Consider the following 19,288-nt stretch of genomic DNA (forward strand, 5'->3'; position numbering starts at 1 on the left):
AAATAAAAAAAAATAAAAAAATTGAGAACTTTTTCATGTTGCTCCCAGTGTGTAAGCAAGCACTAGTGTAAGAATATTTTAATTTTGGCCAAATTGGATTAATGATCCCCGTGGTGATAGGATGTTCGGACAATAGCCCATGTGGTAAAAAAATTAGGATTTAAACCTCTGTGGTGAAAAATGTTAGCAAATTTAACCCAAAAGTAACATTTCCATCCAATGTCCGTTAAATCAAGGGATAAATATGTAATTTTGTCCAACCACGATTCCTTCTGTTCACGTTCTCTCTTCATCTCCATTCTCTCTCTAATCTGTATCTCCACCAACATTTTCAAATGAATAATGAACCCCCGTGGCCATTCCAATCCGACGATAAATTTTGCAAATAATCTCAATTCTAACTTTTATTAATTCATAATTTTTTTAGAAATTTCAATTGAATTGTTTTGAAATTGAAACCTAATGCGAAGAATTGGTCTGTTTGGATGACGATGGTGGAGAACCGGCCCTCCGTCGCCATCTCCGGCGTCTGGAGACCTACAAGCTTCATTAATGGAATTGTGAGAGATGCAAAGACTTCTTCAGCCTCCAACATCTTGTCTCTCACCAAACTGTAGTCCCACGAAGACTGCAAATTTTGGTTCTCTCTGCTCCTCTTCCATCTCTCTCAAGAAGTTAGAAAAGTCACACGCACACACAAACCCAAATTCCCAAACCCAAGTCAGAGTGTTCAAAGCCCAAAAGCATAGTAAGTTAGAAAGCCAAAAACATAAGAATTTTCCAGAAGAGCACCTTCCCTTCTCTCTCTCATCTCTCTCTCTCTAAAAACCAACCAGAAAACTCCAACAAAAAACCATCTCTCTGGAATTCTGGAAAAACCAGCTCGAAATCCCCGGATACCGTTTCCAGGTTATCGGGTCTGACACCCATTTCACCAAGTATCCATTAAATACAGAAATAGGTGCGAGAAATTTGAGAAAATTAGATAAATTAGATGGATGGATACTTGGAGGAGACCGACTGGGATTTGAGATTTGAGTTGGTGAAACGCGATCTTCATCTGTTCGTGATCCCAGGCGACTCTTCTGACTTTCGATGCTGCGTTTTTACAATTTTATCCCTACATCTAATTGACATTTGACAGAAATGTCAGTTTGGGTTAAATTTGCTAACAATCTCCACCACAAGGGTTTAAATCCTAATTTTTGTAGCATAGAGACTATCTTCCGAACACCATGTCACCACAGGGACCATTAATCCGATTTAGCCTTTAATTTTTAATGAAACCTAAAAAATGGCCAGTTGTTTTTTAAATTGGCCTTCTCCCACATCCCATAAATAGGAGTAGGATTTTCTCTCCTCCTAATCTCTCTTTCCTTCAATCCCCTTCTATTTAAACGATTACGATTACGTCACATTTGCATCTTATTTTGAATTTTTTATATAAAGAATAAGCCAAAAAAAAAAAGTGTGAAAGAAGAAGATGAAAGAAGATGGTAATAGAAGGAAAGGGAATCTTACTCTATAAAAATATGAGGTAGAGATGGTTCGAGGCAACTCACAATACACTACAAAAAAACATATATACTTTTCCATATTTTACACAATAATACGCTATACAGTATACTGTATACACAACAGAGAGAAACTTTTACAGGCCTGGCTCTCTCTCAGTCACATACACTCAGGAAATCACAGACACGAAAAGCAGCTACATTTTCTCTCTTTTCTCATCACCAGCACTTTCTGTGTCTGATTGAAGTAAGTATTTCATGCTGCAGCTACTTTAAATCTTCATCCTTTTTTGTTTTCTACGTATTTTTTTACATTCTCAGCTTTCACAATGAAAGCACTAGATTTGTTGTTTTTTTTTTCTTTCTCTTTGGGTTTGTAGGCAGATTTCTGTTATTTTCTTTGCAGTTTGGCTGTGATGTTGATGTTTTCTTCCTTTGTTTTTGACCCACATTTACTATTAGCATCAAATCTACAACTTTGCCTTCTCAGAACTTTCCAAGCTTATATATTTGGAGCTTTGCTTCCACCCTTTTGTGCGTTGTCTTCGTTTGAAATGTAAAACAAACCAAAAGGGCTGTCTTCGATTGGATTTAGTTGTCCAATGCCACTCTCTTTCTGAATATTTCTCTGCATTTTTCATCTGGGTTTCAAGGTTGGCATGCTTATAACCTTTTGTCTAATCCTTCTTGGACTATATGACGTATTGGGGTTGTGCTTAAACAGCAAGAATCAAGATTTACCATTTTTTTAATCAGCTTGTATCTGTCAGAGATTCGATTCAATTCGATTTAGTTCAGTTATTGCTGTTGACACATTGATATCTTTGCTTGTTTAATGTAGATTTGGGTTGTCGGTTCTTCCAAGCCCACCTCAGTCACCTTGGTAATGGTCTGACTTTTGTAGGTCTTGTCTTGGTTTCCTGACTGCACTTTGAGATTTGGTATCTTTGGCATTCAAGAAAGTGAAACCATGGAAGAGACGTTTGTACCATTTCGCGGAATTAAGAATGATCTTCAAGGGAGAATGATGTGTTACAAGCAAGATTGGACTGGTGGTTTCAAGGCAGGCTTCAGGTATATCCTTCGCTTGCTATCATATACAGGATTCCACATCATATTCAACTGTGATTCTTGCCAAATTTTGGTTGGAATGTTATTCTGGCTTGGTAACTTGGTTAATTGTCTCAGGATTTTGGCGCCCACCACTTATATCTTTTTTGCATCCGCTATTCCGGTTATTTCATTTGGAGAACAATTGGAAAGAGATACAGGTAACATTTTATACCGGATTCTTCGGTATTGTTTGTTGTTGTTGCTCAGTTTCCATTAAGTGCCTTATGGTTTTCAGACTGAGTTTAAAATGGTCCTAATATCAAACGTTGATAAGAAACATCTGAAATTATCATTCTACAGGTTATGCATTAGAGTTTGAAATTTATGTTTTGGCATCATTTCTGGTGTTCACAGGTGGGGTTCTCACAGCAGTTCAAACATTAGCATCTACGGCTTTGTGTGGAATTATACACTCGATTCTTGGGGGTCAGCCTTTGCTGATTCTCGGAGTTGCTGAACCAACTGTGATTATGTACACGTTTATGTTCAATTTTGCCAAAAATAGACCAGAGTTGGGATCAAAGCTCTTTTTAGCATGGAGTGGATGGTATCATATTTTCTTTGTGCTAATAAATGAATTGATATTGAGATTTCTGCTTTAACATTAATCTCTTCTTTGCAATTATCTCTTTTAGACTCTTTTTTTTCCCCAACTCTTTTGACTCTGGATCCGCCTTCATGAATTTATATTGACGTGCAGGGTGTGCGTCTGGACTGCAGCATTGCTGTTTATGCTGGCTATATTAGGGGCTTGCTCCATCATAAACAGATTCACTCGTCTTGCAGGAGAGTTATTTGGCCTTCTCATTGCAATGCTCTTCATGCAGGAAGCTATAAAAGTAATTCATCCCTTCCTATTCCTGCATTTTATTTGCTTACAGAAATATTACTTGCTTATTTCACTTGGATTTTCGGTAGTTTCTGTTGGTCATAGATGGCATTGGTGGATTAGATCCACCTTTTTCTAGCTATAGTTCTGAATTTTATATTATAGGGACTTGTTCATGAGTTCCGCATACCTGAAAGAGAAAACCCAAACTCAGTTCAATTTCAACCTTCATGGAGATTTGCAAATGGGATGTTTGCTTTGGTTCTGTCATTTGGCCTTCTACTTACTTCATTAAGAAGCAGAAAAGCAAGGTCTTGGCGTTATGGATCTGGCAAGTGTTATTTTGTCTGGAGTTACATACACACGTGTATAATTTCAATTTATTACTTTGCTACAAGAGACTGATGCCATTAGCTTTTTCCCTCTCACAGGATGGCTACGAGGTTTCATAGCAGATTATGGCGTTCCATTGATGGTATTGATCTGGTCTGCTATTTCCTATATACCTGCTGGAAATGTCCCAAAAGGAATTCCAAGGCGCCTCTTCAGTCCAAATCCTTGGTCACCAGGGGCATACGAGAATTGGACTGTCATCAAGGCACTGTCACATCCTACATTTTATTCTCTGCCTTCTTTATGGTTTTCCGCTTGACACATCAGGGTATTAATGGTTTGTTAAAATTACAGGACATGCTGAATGTGCCGGTGCTTTTTATATTTGGAGCTTTCATTCCGGCAACAATGATTGCAGTGTTGTACTATTTTGACCACAGTGTGGCTTCCCAACTTGCTCAGCAGAAGGAATTCAATTTGAGAAAACCACCTTCATTCCATTACGATCTACTTCTCTTAGGGTTCATGGTATGCAAATCCCTCTCACAGTGCTAGTCACTTTTTCTTTAATCCCCCTCCTAGAAGTTTAGTGGTTGCAAAAAAAAAAAAGTGTTCAACCGGTATCCGTTTGCTTTGAGATTACGAAGTTTTTGCTGCATGACAGGTCATAATATGTGGTCTCTTAGGCATTCCTCCATCCAATGGTGTCATACCACAATCTCCAATGCATACAAAAAGTTTGGCCACGCTGAAGCACCAGGTATGCATACGTTAATTGAGTGGTTCAACCTCACTGTTCTCTGTGCTGTAACCAGAGGTTGTGAGTTTTATACCAACTCAGTGTCCCTTAAGAACCCAACAGGGTAGGGATTAAGCATTATAATGTGTTCGGAACGTGGAGATGCACATTTTGACACTCACACACCCATGCACTCTTTTTATGTGGTTTAGAACTTCAGATTATCTTTACAACTATATTTGCTTCTGTTGCAGTTACTTCGCAATCGACTTGTAGCGACAGCAAGGAGATGTATTAGAAACAATGCCAGCTTGGAACAAGTATATGGAAGCATGCAAGAATCATATCAACAGATGCAAACCCCACTAGCATACCAGGAACCTTCAGCTCGGGTACGATGACTTGATATGCCCTTCCCCATTTCCTTCTTTTGTTCGTTCATATGGCATAGACAATGCTAACCGTTGTCCAACAAAGCAGGGATTAAATGACTTGAAAGATTCAACTGTTCAAATGGCTTCAAGTATGGGTGACATAGATGCCCCAGTTGATGAGACAGTGTTTGATGTTGAGAAGGAGATCGATGATTTATTGCCTGTTGAGGTGAAAGAGCAGCGGCTTAGCAACTTGCTTCAAGCTACATTTGTAGGAGGATGTGTTGCGGCCATGCCTTTTCTTAAAATGATCCCAACGTCAGTACTCTGGGGTTATTTTGCCTTTATGGCTGTTGAGAACTTACCGGGTAACCAATGTTGGGAGAGGATTCTACTGCTCTTCACTGCCCCAACTAGAAGATACAAGTAATTCTCTTGACCCTTTTCTCCTGCACATCTTTCAATTTGTTAGCTGATCTCAATTTGTCAAAAAAATTTATTGAACTGCATTCACTTTCGTGTTCAGAGTACTTGAGGAATACCACGCCACCTTCGTCGAAACAGTACCATTCAAGACAATTGCAGCTTTAACTATTTTCCAAACTGCTTACTTGCTTGTTTGCTTCGGAATTACATGGGTTCCTACTGCTGGGGTTCTTTTCCCATTAATGATCATGCTTCTGGTTCCCGTTAGACAGTACATTTTGCCCAAGTTCTTCAAAGCCGCACACCTGCAGGATTTAGATGCCGCAGAGTATGAAGAGGCACCTGCTTTACCATGCAACCAGGCAACTGTTAGTTTCCAATCGGATACCTTTTTTGTTTTGTCTCACAGTTTTCTGATAAACAAGTCTGCAATCTGCTTGAGTGCTACTTCTCTGGAAACACAAGAGTGGATATTGAATAGAAGCCTTTCAGAAATGTTTCAAACAATTCCTGACCTGGTTTATCTGTGTGATTAATCTCCATGTGTATTTTCAGGAGCGGGAGATGAGTAGGACAGCGTCATTCGCAGACGAAGGAGAGATTTTGGATGGGATGATTACTAGAAGCCGGGGCGAGATCAGGCATGTGTGCAGTCCTAAAGTGGCAAATTCACCAACAGCATCATCCAAGGAATTCAAAAGTAGTCTGAGCTTCTCGGACAAGGTAATCAGTCCTCGTCTAAGCCAGCTGAGAGGCGATCAAAGTCCTCGGGGTGTCGGAAAAGGGCCATTTAGTCCAAGGAGCGGAGAGCCAAAATCATCTAACTTACGGAAGAGCGGCTGAAGCTTAGAACTCAGATATAAATAGAACAAGTATTTGCCTGCAGATTACTGTCAAATTACTACAAGAGTAGAATGGCATTTTCCCCTGCTTTTACTCGACGCAATTTCTAAATTTGGGAGAAGATTTGTAAGTTGTAACGAACTCCATTCATAACAGTGTTAAATATGAAGAAATATTACACTTAAATCATTTCTAGCCAAATGAAGAAACTCTACGCGTATCGACGTTCATTGTTTACAGGCTTTTGAGCCAAAATGGTATCTGAGATTGAAATAATTCCTCATTTTGGTCACAGAGATTTGAAATCGGCAATAGTAGTGCCCGATGTTGCACACCATCAATATTTTGGTCATTTCATAAAAAATCTTTATTAAATAAAGAGAAAATGACAAAAGTACCCCAAACTTGTTGTCAAAATCATTTTGGCCTATTGTTTATTAAATTGAGGGTATTTTTTTAATTTTGGTCCCTAATTTAATAGGGATTTTTCGCAAAATTACCTAAATGATTGATGATAGAAAACTCAACGATCACTTCTATCGATTTCAAATCTCAAGAAATGATGTGAGGAGTTAGGCCAATTTCATAGACCATTTTGAATAAAAGTCTTTTCTTACACCATGGAAACCAATTTTGCGCTCTGTATAAGTCCGCACTCTTGCAACAGTATATTTTGAGAGCGTGATTCGCGTTACAATTTATGCATTCGGAGAGGCAAAGTAAGATGGACGTGTCCTTAGTCTTTAATTGCATGGAAATAAAGTTGTGTGCTGTAGTTTTCACGGCATTTGACTTGGGACCTCCGCGGGAACCATTTTCTACTTAGCTTCGGAAGGACTTTAGGCCCCATGGATACTACTCATTCCTTTTTCCCTGAATGATGAGAAGAACTCACACATAACTACAAGGCTAAGGTGGCAGTATTACGAACCAATAACGTGATATTAAGTTAAATCTCATTAGCATGCATGGTATTCTGATAAGCTTCAGATACCGTTATCTTGGCATCTCAGTTGCATGCAAGTTTCTCTCCTACTTGCAGAGTTACATTGAGTTCTGCCAATTTTTTCAACAAGATTTTGTAGATTAAGAGTAAAACTTCACTTCTGTAATCTTCAAGATTACTATCAACCATCTTAAGATTCAAAATGAGAATTCTTAATCAGCTTGCGGCAGAAAAACAACTGAGTATAAACTTCTCTGTCAAAATTCTACTGCGGGATTTTCAGGAGTTAGAGTTTGGTCATTGGATCCTTTGACCAAGGATCTAACAGCCGAAAAACCCGGTGGAAACAAATAATGAAGAAAGAAAACACACATCACAAATTCCAAAGAAGCTAAGCATTCACAATTCATCATAAACAGGCGATAGAGCATTAAAGCTTACAATGTTATCGCTTATTTCACTGCGAAAACTTCATCCCATACAACAAACTGGAATCTCAGGAGGAAATTAAAAACCTTGACATCAAAAGACCTAGCTCTTGCTGCTGAACTTTCGACCGGACATCTTCTCGGACTCAAACAGTATATGGTTTGTGAGTCCCCTCAAGGAAGACAAATTCAGATTCCATCAACGAAGTTGAATAAGAAATGCATGCTTATTGAGAGCATGTTTTGGAGAATTGAATACCATCAAAAGACAATAATTTGGAGAACTGATCATCCAATTCGGTTTCAAACTAGCCCGGATATATAAGGGTCTGTTTGGTATTCTACTTGAATCAACTTTTTAAACTCAAAAAACAATTTTCAAGTTTTAATCCTTAAAAACTTGTTTGGTAGGACTATTTTAAAAAACTGAACTCAAAACTAACTAAAAAATATAGTCTATTATCTAAAAACATAAAAAGTGAGTTTTTAGATATTTTAAACTTAAACTCACTCGTTTCTTTTTTCTCCCTCCTCCCCTCTCATTCCAAATCTCTCTCTCTCTCTCTCTCTCCTTTTTTTTTTTTACCTTCTTCGTCTCTCCTCCAATCCGCTCTCTTCATTATCTCGATTCTTTCTCTCACTCATCTTCCTCCCTATCTCGTCCGATCCTCTCTCTTCTTTCTCTTTCCTTCAACCATCTCTTACTTTCTTTCATCCTCTCTCATCTTTCTTCCTCTCCTGCGACCCCTTCTTTTTAGACCTCTTTATCTAATTTAAGTCGTAAGATTTAAAATATTTAAATCGCAAACCAATCAAGTTTTTGAGTTTTAAAGAAAATTGTTATAAAAAAAAATGTTCTTAAGAAATGTTTTGAGAAATGATACAAATTTTAAAATAAGATACCAAACAGGCCCTAAGGAACCAATTATAATATAATTGAATGTTGACAGCCTTGTCACTGTTGTGTATATGTTGAAAATTTGGTTTAAGTTTTCTTGTAATCTTGATCATGTGAATGTACAAGGATACACATATATAAAAGAAAAGAAGGACCGGTTACATCCAACGGTCCTTAAACTAAACCCTAGAGACCAGCTATACTCCGTAATTGAAGGAGAACACTAGATTTCAGCCATACTCCTTTATTGGAGGAAACCAACTATAAGACTAAGAAGAGATTTATAATTTGTCAGGAAACACAGAAGGTGTCGTGCAACCATGCTACACCCATGATTTCTGGAATTGCATAATCTGTCTAGGGTTGGTAACTCTCAATAAGTCATATGCAGCATCAATCACCCCATATCGTCTAATCTCTCAATAGTATACTATAAACAGACAAACACAAGTGCTAAATGCTTATCCTTCAAAGTTTGAATCTTTTCTGGGTCCGTCTCATGCTTATGTGTTTTGAATTCCCCCCCCCCCCCCCCCCCCCCCGGGGCACCATATCAACGACAAGTTCTGTATTGTGTTGCTGCATCATTAACGAAACGAAACAAAACACCAAAAAGGTAATGTGTTATTGTATTTTTCATGCACTAGATACTTATTCCTTGCAAATTGTACGTTCAAATTTGTTAAAATCAGTCAAGAAATACTTTCATAAAAGTTTAAAAGATCTGCAAAATCGCTTCTCAAGGACCAGAGACTCATTCATAACGATACAATAGGCAGGACGTCATACAGTTCTAAGGTAAATATCTTAGCTTGATGGTGACACCGGCACATGGGAGTTGCTCTAATCCAAATGTTATAATATGAGTTGATGACATGATTGATTCTTCGTGGACTTAAGTATAACACCACGTAGCAATGTGACGGTAGCAAACAAATTGGCAAATGCAAATCGAGTTTCGTAACGGCCTACTATGATTGATATTCCTACTTAGTTACGTTCAATCTTGTTGAGAAATCATAGCAAAACACATTTTTCATCACCAAAGAAATGAATTTGCATACCCGATGACCAACATACTTAACTCTTCGAAGGCACTCGCGGTAAAGCTACAAACACAAAAACAACAGCAAGCAAGCAATTTCAAATGTTAACGCAAAACGATAATTTTTGTATACAAATACTAAGAAAGTGAAGACGTTTTCGATACTAACTCTGATCACATTGTTCGCAAGTTCAGGAGGCAATGCGGTTTGCAGGGACGGCATATTCTTCGTTTCCTGTACAAAATTCCCAAATCCCAGTCAAATCAACACAGTCGAATGTTATGGAATTATTATCCAAACGAAAAGCAATAATTCGCAGTGGCAAATCGTCGTGCGGGCAAGTTCAAGGATGCAACTGCAAGGATGAAAAGGAAAGCAGAGGTGGAGGAACAGAAAGATTAGGAAGGGGCAAAAGAAGTATGGTTCTTACCTGCGACTGTTGTTAAGATTTATTTAAGGTTATTTATTTATGCGTCGCTGGAGCTTAAACAAAGGATGAGTTTGGAAGAGTATCATTCTTGTAGAACATGGTTTGATCGACACTGAGTTGATTAAATGTACACAGACACAAAGGAGACGCCAAGTAGGCGACAGCAGACCTGTGGCCAAAAGAGAGAAGATATAAACTTCATAAATGTAACTACAATACATTATTAATGTAGAAATACTAATATATGTAAGCACACACTTGAACAAAATTAGAATTTCACTATAAAATTAATTGACAATATAAAGAGTAGCTCAATCACTTGTAAGTACATGCAAGATCCCTTATTTTCCCGATGTGGGGGTCATATTCTCAGCATGCCCACTCACGTGTGATAAATTTTCAAGCCTAGCACGTGGACATACAAATCGGATGACGTGAAACAAGTGTGGCCATTGGGTTTCAAACATGGGACAACATGCTCTAATACCATGAAGAAAATTGAGATTCTACCATAAAATCAATTGGTAATATAAAAATAACTCAATTACTTATAAGCACATACAAAATTTCTCTTTTTTATGTGAAATTCATCCTCTCGACAACATTATCATTACTATATCTTAAGGCCAAAATACAAGACCCAATTGATAATAATTCCCCACATCACATCTCACAATAAGGGGGGAAACCCCAGAGAGGGATGGACCCATCAACAGATAAATGGCTCTTGGGCTCTATACAGTACACAGAAACTCTATATCAAGATAAATAAAACCTAAGTAACACGATCTAGAAAGTATAAGAATTCTCTCGTCTGACCGGCTGACCACGTGACCATGTGATTATACTCACATACAAATAAGATACAACTCCCTGTATTTGATCCCGCCCGATTATCTTTGATGTTGTATGCAAATGGTCGAACAAAAGATTCCTTGCTCTAGCAAGTATACTCAGACACCTCAGCCGCAACCTGAGGTTCCCCCTCTTGCAAGCAATCAATAGGGGGAATAGTAGCAGTCTCTTGGATTCCATAAGCATTCCAACAAAAGGGATCATCCATGAGTTCTCCTTCGTGTGGGTAAAGCTCAACTTCTGAGAGGGTAATATTTCTGCATGCTACGGTGTCACTGCATGCAAAGTGAATGGGAGGCGTCCTCACATCGTACGTCCCCTTTATGTTTCTGTATGTTAAATCTGTGACTAGTACTGCTGAGGTTTGGTTTAGGCATCCCTTTGATAGGCAGTAGTACTGGTCTACTAGCAGGCAGTTGAGCACATTCTCCATCTGGATGTTCTCGAAGAGGATGCCAGATACGCAGCCCGTCCCTCCTTGCCATGTCTTGATTCGGGCGCCATTGTCTGATTCACGTATGACTGCGTTGCGGACTGTGATGTTGGAGACGCATGCCCGAGAGTTGTGCACGCCAAGGCTCCCAATGCTGCAGGAAATATATATTAGCCAAATTAGTCACAGAGCGATATGATCGTTGGCAGACCCAATGGGGTCAATGTAGTCAATTAACCCAAATAACTTTCGTTTCTCAATAATATTGGGTTAGGGTATAACTTAATCACAATATTTGTGATTCATTAATTATGTGTTTGACAAAATGCCTCTTAGACTTTTTATTCGTAGAATTATGCATTTGTTAGGTCAAATCCGCTCTATCAATAATGCGGTCTCTCTAGCACTGATCATTCAGGATCTTGAAAGTTAAATCACAAAGTTTCTGTTTGAAAAGCAAAGTTAAACTTAGGTTAACTGCATTTTACACCATGAGGTTCGGATGTCATTTTTGCAAACTAAGCCATGAAATTTCAATTTTTACATTTTACATCACATGATTTCTGAATTGCACCAATATAACCTCTCTGTCAATTTCACTTATGGTACAATTCAGAAACCACTTAGTGTAAAATGCAAAATTTAAAACTTCGTGACTCATTTTACAAATGACTTTCAAATTTTGTGGCGTAAAATGCAGTTAGGCCTTAAACTTAAAGCCCTTCTAACTGTTAAAGTAATTACCAAATGATCAAAACATAACATTTTTCATGAAGAAGTTAAGGAGGGCACTTTTGGAGGTTGAGAGAAAAAATGACATAAATACAAACGAGGTTTTGGACACAAACGGATGATAATTGGTAGGTAGCAGCCGAGAGAGTGTCATTTATTGATACAGATTATTCGTGTACGTACCTAATCCCGTGACTTGGCCCGCAAGTGACCCCCATTATATCAACATTTGCACACCCAGTTCCTATTGAAATGCAGTCATCACCTGTTTAAATCATGGCAAGTCAATAATTTAGGTCAATTAGTAATTTCAATACTCTTTTTTCACCTTCCGAACTACTTTTGTGAGTGCGGAAAAATTATAAAACATTCAATAAGAAATGCAAGCTAAAAAAAATAAAGTATGAAGATCGTTACCCAGAATTACCAATCACAATTTCTTACCGTTGCTAATCATTGAGTCGTATATTGCAACAGATTTTGTGTTCTCTATGTGGATCCCATCTGTGTTGGGGCTAAGCTTTGGTGAAGAAATGGATATTTTCTCAATCAGTACTCCTTCACAGCCATCGAATTTCATGTGGAACTTTGGACTGTTTTGGATTCTTAAGCCTCTCACCACCAAATTAGAGCTCATGAAAAATCTGATCATCTGAAGGGAAAGAAATGGTAAAAAGATGAATAAAATTACCGTGACAGAATATTTACTGTGGTCAGTTCTTGAATTTGGTTGTGGGGTGATTTACTTACCGCAGGACTGTCACATGGTCCTGGCAGTGTTGATCCTTTGGGACCCTGGGGTAATTAACATAACAGTTAATACTATAAATTAGTAACTTAAACATGTTCAAGCTAGAAGGAGATATATATATGTATATATAGATGAACATTAAATTACCCTGTGAGGTTTGCAAGGGAGCTCCCACCACTTTTGGCCGTTGCCTTCGATGGTTCCAGTACCAGTGAAAGTCATTTGGTCGAGTCTGTAAAACACAAGCCACTGGTTTAGGCTGTCTGTTGTAGGCCACGTCTCTGGCCCGTCCGGCGGCATCAAAACCCCATCTACCTGTTTCACATTTCAACCTTCAGAACAAATTTAATGAACCAAATTTCATAGCAACACACAATTTGGAGTCCCTGAATGTTTTTGTGTTGATAATGATTCTTCCCAAATTCAGTTGCCTATGAGATTGGAATTCAAAACCTCCTCCGATAAAGTAAAAGTTAAGTTAATGTCACTAGAATAATAGCTTACTAACGTTTGGGATGTCACTATGATGATCCAAGTCAGTAACGCAATATCATGTAAAAATGTTTAATTATATGATAGTGTGTGAGTGAATAGACATATAGTTATAGCGACATGTAGATAAGTTTTTCTTCATTTTCAGGTTACTAATTAACTACTTGAGGTACGAGCCGCAACTAGAGACAAACATTAGAACAAGGAATTTCTGAAAAAAAATATATATAAATTCTTACTTGGAATACTAGTCCTGGCTGGCATGGACCTGAAAAAATTGTTGAGGTGATTTTGAAGCAGTAATCCGAAGGAGCCAAAACAACACCTGATTCAACAGCACAGGCTTCCTTCCAAGCCTGTCTAAAGGCAGCAGTGTCATCAGCAGAGCCATCTCCAACTGCCCCATAATCCATGACATTAAACACACAATCTGAAGAATTACTAGAGTTGTTTCCAGGGTCATTTGGGTAAGGGTCTGAGGGAACATGTGGAGGAGGGGTAGGAGGAGTAATGCTCGGGGTTGAAGGAGCAACTGGCTTTTCTGCAGGGGTAGGAGGAGCAACTGGTTCTTCTACAGGGGTAGGAGGAGCAATGCTCGGGGTTGAAGGAGCAGCTGGCTTTTCTGCAGGGGTAGGAGGAGCAACTGGTTCTTCTACAGGGGTAGGAGGAGCAATGCTCGGGGTTGAAGGAGCAGCTGGCTTTTCTGCAGGGGTAGGAGGAGCAACTGGTTCTTCTACCGGAGTAGGAGGAGCAATGCTCGGGGTTGAAGGAGCAACTGGCTCTTCTGCAGGGGTAGGAGGAGCAACTGGTTCTTCTACAGGGGTAGGAGGAGCAATGCTCGGGGTTGAAGGAGCAACTGGCTCTTCTGCAGGGATAGGAGGAGCAAATGGTTCTTCTGCAGGGGTAGGAGGAGCAATGCTTGGGGGTGATGGAGAACCCCGATCTTCTGCAGGGGTAGGAGGAGCAACTGGTTTTTCAACAAGGGTAGGAGGAGCAATGCTTGGGGGTGATGGAGAACCCCGATCTTCTGCAGGGGTAGGAGGAGCAACTGGTTTTTCAACAAGGGTAGGAGGAGCAATGCTTGGGGGTGATGGAGAACCCCGATCTTCTGCAGGGGTAGGAGGAGGGGATGCGCTTTTGTTTCTCTTGTGGTAATGATATCTTCCTTCCACATTGCTTGCATACTGGAAGGTTAATAGAGTCATTGTGATCCATAAGACTCTAAACCAGTGAACGAGCTCCATGTCTTCCTATGAGAGAAAATTACCAAAATGCACTTAGAGAGAGAGAGAGAGAGGCATAAAGCTATATAAAGTGTTCTGGCAAGAGGACTAGTGGAGACATAGGCACTAATTTATACTCAAAGTTATGAGCTCACAAACTTCCCACAACAGTGAGTTGACCAAAACAAAACTTCCCACAGCACTGAACTGTTTTCATGCATATATGACGTGTCAGCATCAGGTGGAATGAAAGAATAAAATAAAATGAAATGAAATAAAAAAAAGTATGATTGTCTCTGGGAAAATTGTTTGGAGGCATTTATGTGGCTTTTGGAGCTCGATCTTCTGTTGCAAATATTTCAATCTTGTGGACTGTTGTTACTTCGTTTTGTAGATTTCTTTCTGCAGGTGACCTCTTGCCTTTTTCTCTGTGATACTATGTATTTGGTTTGTTTTGATCCTTTGCCATGTGGTCCAGCTAGAATTCTATTTCATCTCGACTAATGCTATTAATGATTAATTCAAATGATGTGGTTTTCCACATCAAATGTTATCTAAAGTGGTACGAAAATGTAGTACAAAAACATGGTATGAATAACATTACTCATTTCATCTCCCATTTTTTATTTTCTTGTACTTAATGTTTTCGTATAGACACACACACGACACGTACTACTGTGTTAGCGATTTTAAAGCTCATCTTTTAAGCTCACGATGCATTTTGCTTGTAAATGCTGACGGAAGTAAAATATGAGTGTCAAAATCGTTGCCGACATGAAGCATTGGGATGGATTGAGAATTTAATCAGCAGTTTTGAGCTTGTGAACTGCTATGAGGCCGGAGTTTCCTAAAACAGTGTGCTGCAGCCTGCTGCAACCAGATGTGTTTTTAAGTTTTTTTCTACAATCTAGCTAGCTCTTGCTTTCTGATCTCGCTGCTATGCAGTTCTTCTAGCATTAGATGCACTTGGGTTTCTAGGATTGGTGCTTTGAAAGCAAGTAGGAAAGAGAATGTGAACCCCTAGAGACATATATATAATCTTCATATATTTTCTGCTCTAGAATTTGTTCACCATTATGCCAAACTTGGGTTTCTAAAATTGGTGATTAATTTTTATTTATTTATACCAATTACATATATTTTTGTCCGTTAATTTCTTTTAATTTATTAATTAAATAGCCATAATTAGAATTAAAGTGTGGAAGATATGAGTGTGTGAAAATCACTTAATATTACCGCGTTCTAGTGAAAAGTCACTATACTAAGGACTGGTTTCGTATTGTTGTTCTTTTAAAAAAAAATTGTTTCTGCTGTGCTGTGAGAATAAGCTCATTTTGCTGCTTCACGTTTTCAGCTTTTTTTCACAAAAAAATGTGAAAATAAGCTGTTCTTAAATATTTACCCAATATCTTTTTGAGCTCAGCTTTTTTTATACCAATTTTTTATAAAAATACATTAGTATAATAAGACTTTATGTGGTAACCAATTCATTTGACATGGGGATAATAAAAAAAATATTCGTTTTGACTGAGCATATAATTCCAAGATTTATGTACGTGTGATATGTCAGAGACATCGCATTGTGTGAGCTGAATTATATGGAAAATGGGACCTTACGAAACTTAAAAATCTTGGGTTTTTTTTTTCAAAAAAAAAAAGCTTGGGTTTTAGACTCCGATAAGTGGAAATGTGTTTGTTAATTAAGGCCAAAGCATAACTTATTATAAGTATATACCGTAAGTAGATTGGACAACTATAATCTTCTATGAATACACCTTTTTTGTCTAGGTTTTAATGTATAAACTATTTGTTTTGATGATTTTATTCCATCGGAAAATTCTATAATACAACTTAAAGGCAAAACATATAGTTGTCGGAATGATTTTCTTATAATATGTTGTACGCATTGTCATCTCTATCTTTCTCATAACGTGATCACATGAAAAGACATACAAAGAATAGTGTACACAGCATATTGCATGAGAGCTTCTCTCATAAGCAGATGTGCAGATATATAACACACCATCATAAATTCATTACAGTAGGTTACATTATTCATGTGACAGCAATATCTACTACATGATAGAGAGAACAGAGAGAAAGGTTTTCGAGTTAGGGTAATGCTAGAGACACCATCCATTTAAACTACAATTTTAAATTATATGATGTAGTTGTTGATAATTCAATTATGCTTAAAGTGCTTATTTTTTGTTAGTGACACATCACATGATTTGTAAATGTGGTCGAAACTTTGGTTTACCAAGCACCATTCCGAGCTATGAGATTTTGGAATGTACGGACTATATGAGAGAATAAAATATACATTAGCAGGATGTGGTTGTGATGTAAAAGCAACAACTCTCTCGTGACTCCTCGTTGTTGTTTAGCTAGCTCTCTTTTTTCCTTGTGGCCATAGAATTAGGAAGAAGCATATAGTTGGCGTGCGACAACAATATTAATACCATTCACGGGTTGATTCAAATCCCAATCTACCCCTCTCTGGTCCATAAGCTAGCAAACCCCAAGTCCCTCATGGTCCCTCATGATCCCTCATGCATGCACAAGCTTAATAAGCTAGCTAGCTAATAATTAAGCATGGTAATTCATTATTGTTAATTAACAATATGAATATAAATGGTAGTAATCCTAGCAACTACTGAGTAATGGGTAACGTTTTTCTAGTAAATACAATTCAGTTAATCGATGATTCAGAGTTATAATCTACTGACGATAACATGTTCGAGCAAACAATCACTTTGTAAGAAAAAACAATATTCACCTGATCACTTGGAAACCCTGAATTGTTCGACGTAGCTCAGCTAGGTTTTCGGCCACCAATGATACTTGCTATGAAAAATGCAAAGTGTGGAAGTGGCTTTATAGGGTTAAGATTTTGTGTTTGGAGAAGAAAAAAAATGCAATTTTTACGTACGTGCATTAGAAATGCAAGTGTTTGTCTTAGTCTTTCACGTGCGAGCTCTCACGGGTGAGCTCAATAACCAAAAACACTAATCAAAAGCAAGAGGTTGTGCATTGTGACAATAATAAGAGCCGCACTTTTTGAAAAGGGTTTTTTGTTGAGAAAAGGAGGGGATGCAACACGGGGATTGTTTAGGATGTCGCATCTTAGTATTATTTTCGTTCAAATTCGCTTTGTTTGTACTATATTTTAACAATTTCGAAATTATTTAGTATTAGTCAATTTTATACATTTAGAAACCTATTGAAGGATTCGTGTTGAGATAACTTTTTAAAGCACAAAAGTTTCTCTTCAATCAATAGGTTAATCACAACGCGATACGTATCAATATCAGAATAAAACCTCTAGAATCCCACACCGATTGTAGACGAAAACATGTGACTCTCCTACAATTCTCCTATAGTTAATCCCGAATGCTATTATTGTACTTAATTCATTATTAAAATTCACTAATGATGATTATGCTTAAACTTCTGTATCATGTACACTCTAAATTATTATGAGTACTCCTCTACTTTCATAGAGTAGCTCAACTTAGAGTGAACCACATACATCTTGTGTTCGCTTCCCTATCTCTATTTCTCTACATATTTACCTATATTTAGTGACCGGAGCAACCTTGTGAAAGTTACAACCTTAACATTTTATGCTATTTCAAAGTCAAATCCAATTTTGTACCTCAACACACTTTACAATTTTTATGTGAAAAGTGCATGTGAGTTTGTATAATCGTACTCAATTTTATTTTTATGAAAATATGTTTGAATGGGGATAATTTGTGGTTCCCAGCTATGACACGTAGGATTGCCCATCTACGCTGGCTTCACGTTAGCACATTGGACATCCCACGTGTCCCCCTTTCAATGGTTAGAAGCTTGTGGAACACACCAAAGCATTCGATGGAAGTGTGAAAGGGGTTCCAACAAATATTTCACGTGCAAATATACGGTAAGCTGATTTTGCTTATCAAGTTCAACATGAAGGTAAGGCGCCAGAGGGTGGCAGGTGCCGGCGGGGAATTCACGGGATAGTGTTTTTGTTTGTCACGGGTAAGGTGAGGGGGGAGGATTTAAGCTAAGCTGCTTATGAACTTTTGATTAATAATTAATTTAGTTTGGTTTATGTGATTAATTAGAATATATGTGTTGAGTGGATCCAAGGCATAAAACAGAAGTAGGGTTATTTGCCTATCGCTTTACAGAAAAGCACATACAGAAGTTGGGTGTCACTGATTCTCTCAATCACCAATGAGTACCAAGCTTGTTAAATATTTTATGGGTAATCTAAACCCACGTTTAGAGATTACCATGCAATGATTGTTTTATTTAAGGACTCATTTGGTATTTAAGATTAGACTGAATTGGATAACTCACGTAATTCATGGTATGTGCCCAAATATAATTAATATGAGACAAATAAACACGTAAAAATTATGTATGTGTATTGATTAGAACATGTTTGTACCATACTTGACCAATCCCGAAATTACTGAGTACCGGTCAACGTTATACTGTCAAGGACCCAGAAGAGTTTCCCTCCAACTAGGAGGCCAATCACAGCGCGACACGTGTCGACATCAGAAGCCAATCATAGCGCGACACGTGTCAACATCAGAAGCCAATCATAACACGACACGTGTCAATGTCAGAATGAAACTAGAAACTCTCTTCTATAAATAGAGATCATTCTTTCACAATATTTCCTAATGTCATTTGTACTAAATCATTCACTAGTACTCACTAAAAGAGAGCTTGAACCTATGTACTTGTGTAAACTCTTCATAATTAATGAGAACTCCTCTACTCCGTGGACGTAGCCAATCTGGGTGAACCACGTACATCTTTTGTTTGCTTCCCTGTCCCTATCCATTTACATACTTATCCACATTAGTGACCGGAGCAAT

At 38.1% G+C, this 19,288-nt stretch overlaps 3 protein-coding genes and 1 pseudogene across 10 annotated transcripts in view; 1 reads left to right on the forward strand and 3 right to left on the reverse strand.

The window, feature by feature from the left end:
* Positions 1-19,288, reverse strand: part of LOC126595126 (uncharacterized) — a 77,798-nt gene that overhangs the window by 11,524 nt on the left and 46,986 nt on the right. The gene's annotated exons all lie outside the window — the stretch shown is intronic.
* On the forward strand, positions 1,590-6,357 carry LOC126595108 (probable boron transporter 2). Of its 5 annotated transcripts, none has more exons than XM_050261464.1 (13): positions 1,590-1,761; positions 2,419-2,588; positions 2,703-2,785; positions 2,982-3,174; positions 3,328-3,466; positions 3,622-3,787; positions 3,888-4,057; positions 4,147-4,317; positions 4,454-4,549; positions 4,783-4,920; positions 5,009-5,328; positions 5,429-5,690; positions 5,884-6,357. In XM_050261464.1, the coding sequence occupies exons 2-13, from the start codon at positions 2,485-2,487 to the stop codon at positions 6,169-6,171; spliced, it is 2,130 nt and encodes a 709-aa protein (XP_050117421.1). In that variant the 5' UTR covers positions 1,590-1,761; positions 2,419-2,484; the 3' UTR covers positions 6,172-6,357. The 5 variants fall into 5 exon arrangements, with proteins under 5 accessions (XP_050117421.1, XP_050117419.1, XP_050117417.1 ...); XM_050261462.1 differs by having other exon boundaries at positions 1,593-1,761; positions 2,356-2,588; positions 5,429-5,696; XM_050261460.1 differs by having other exon boundaries at positions 1,593-1,761; positions 5,429-5,696.
* LOC126595131 (uncharacterized) lies at positions 7,649-10,039 on the reverse strand (annotated as a pseudogene).
* On the reverse strand, positions 10,445-14,544 carry LOC126595111 (polygalacturonase At1g48100-like). Its single transcript, XM_050261468.1, has 6 exons — positions 13,422-14,544; positions 12,838-13,005; positions 12,690-12,734; positions 12,384-12,591; positions 12,123-12,204; positions 10,445-11,361 (listed from the first exon to the last, which is right to left on the reverse strand). The coding sequence occupies exons 1-6, from the start codon at positions 14,424-14,426 to the stop codon at positions 10,860-10,862; spliced, it is 2,010 nt and encodes a 669-aa protein (XP_050117425.1). The 5' UTR covers positions 14,427-14,544; the 3' UTR covers positions 10,445-10,859.

This window comes from Malus sylvestris, chromosome 13, assembly GCF_916048215.2.
Source record: "Malus sylvestris chromosome 13, drMalSylv7.2, whole genome shotgun sequence".
In the NCBI taxonomy this organism is placed as follows: Eukaryota; Viridiplantae; Streptophyta; class Magnoliopsida; order Rosales; family Rosaceae; genus Malus; species Malus sylvestris.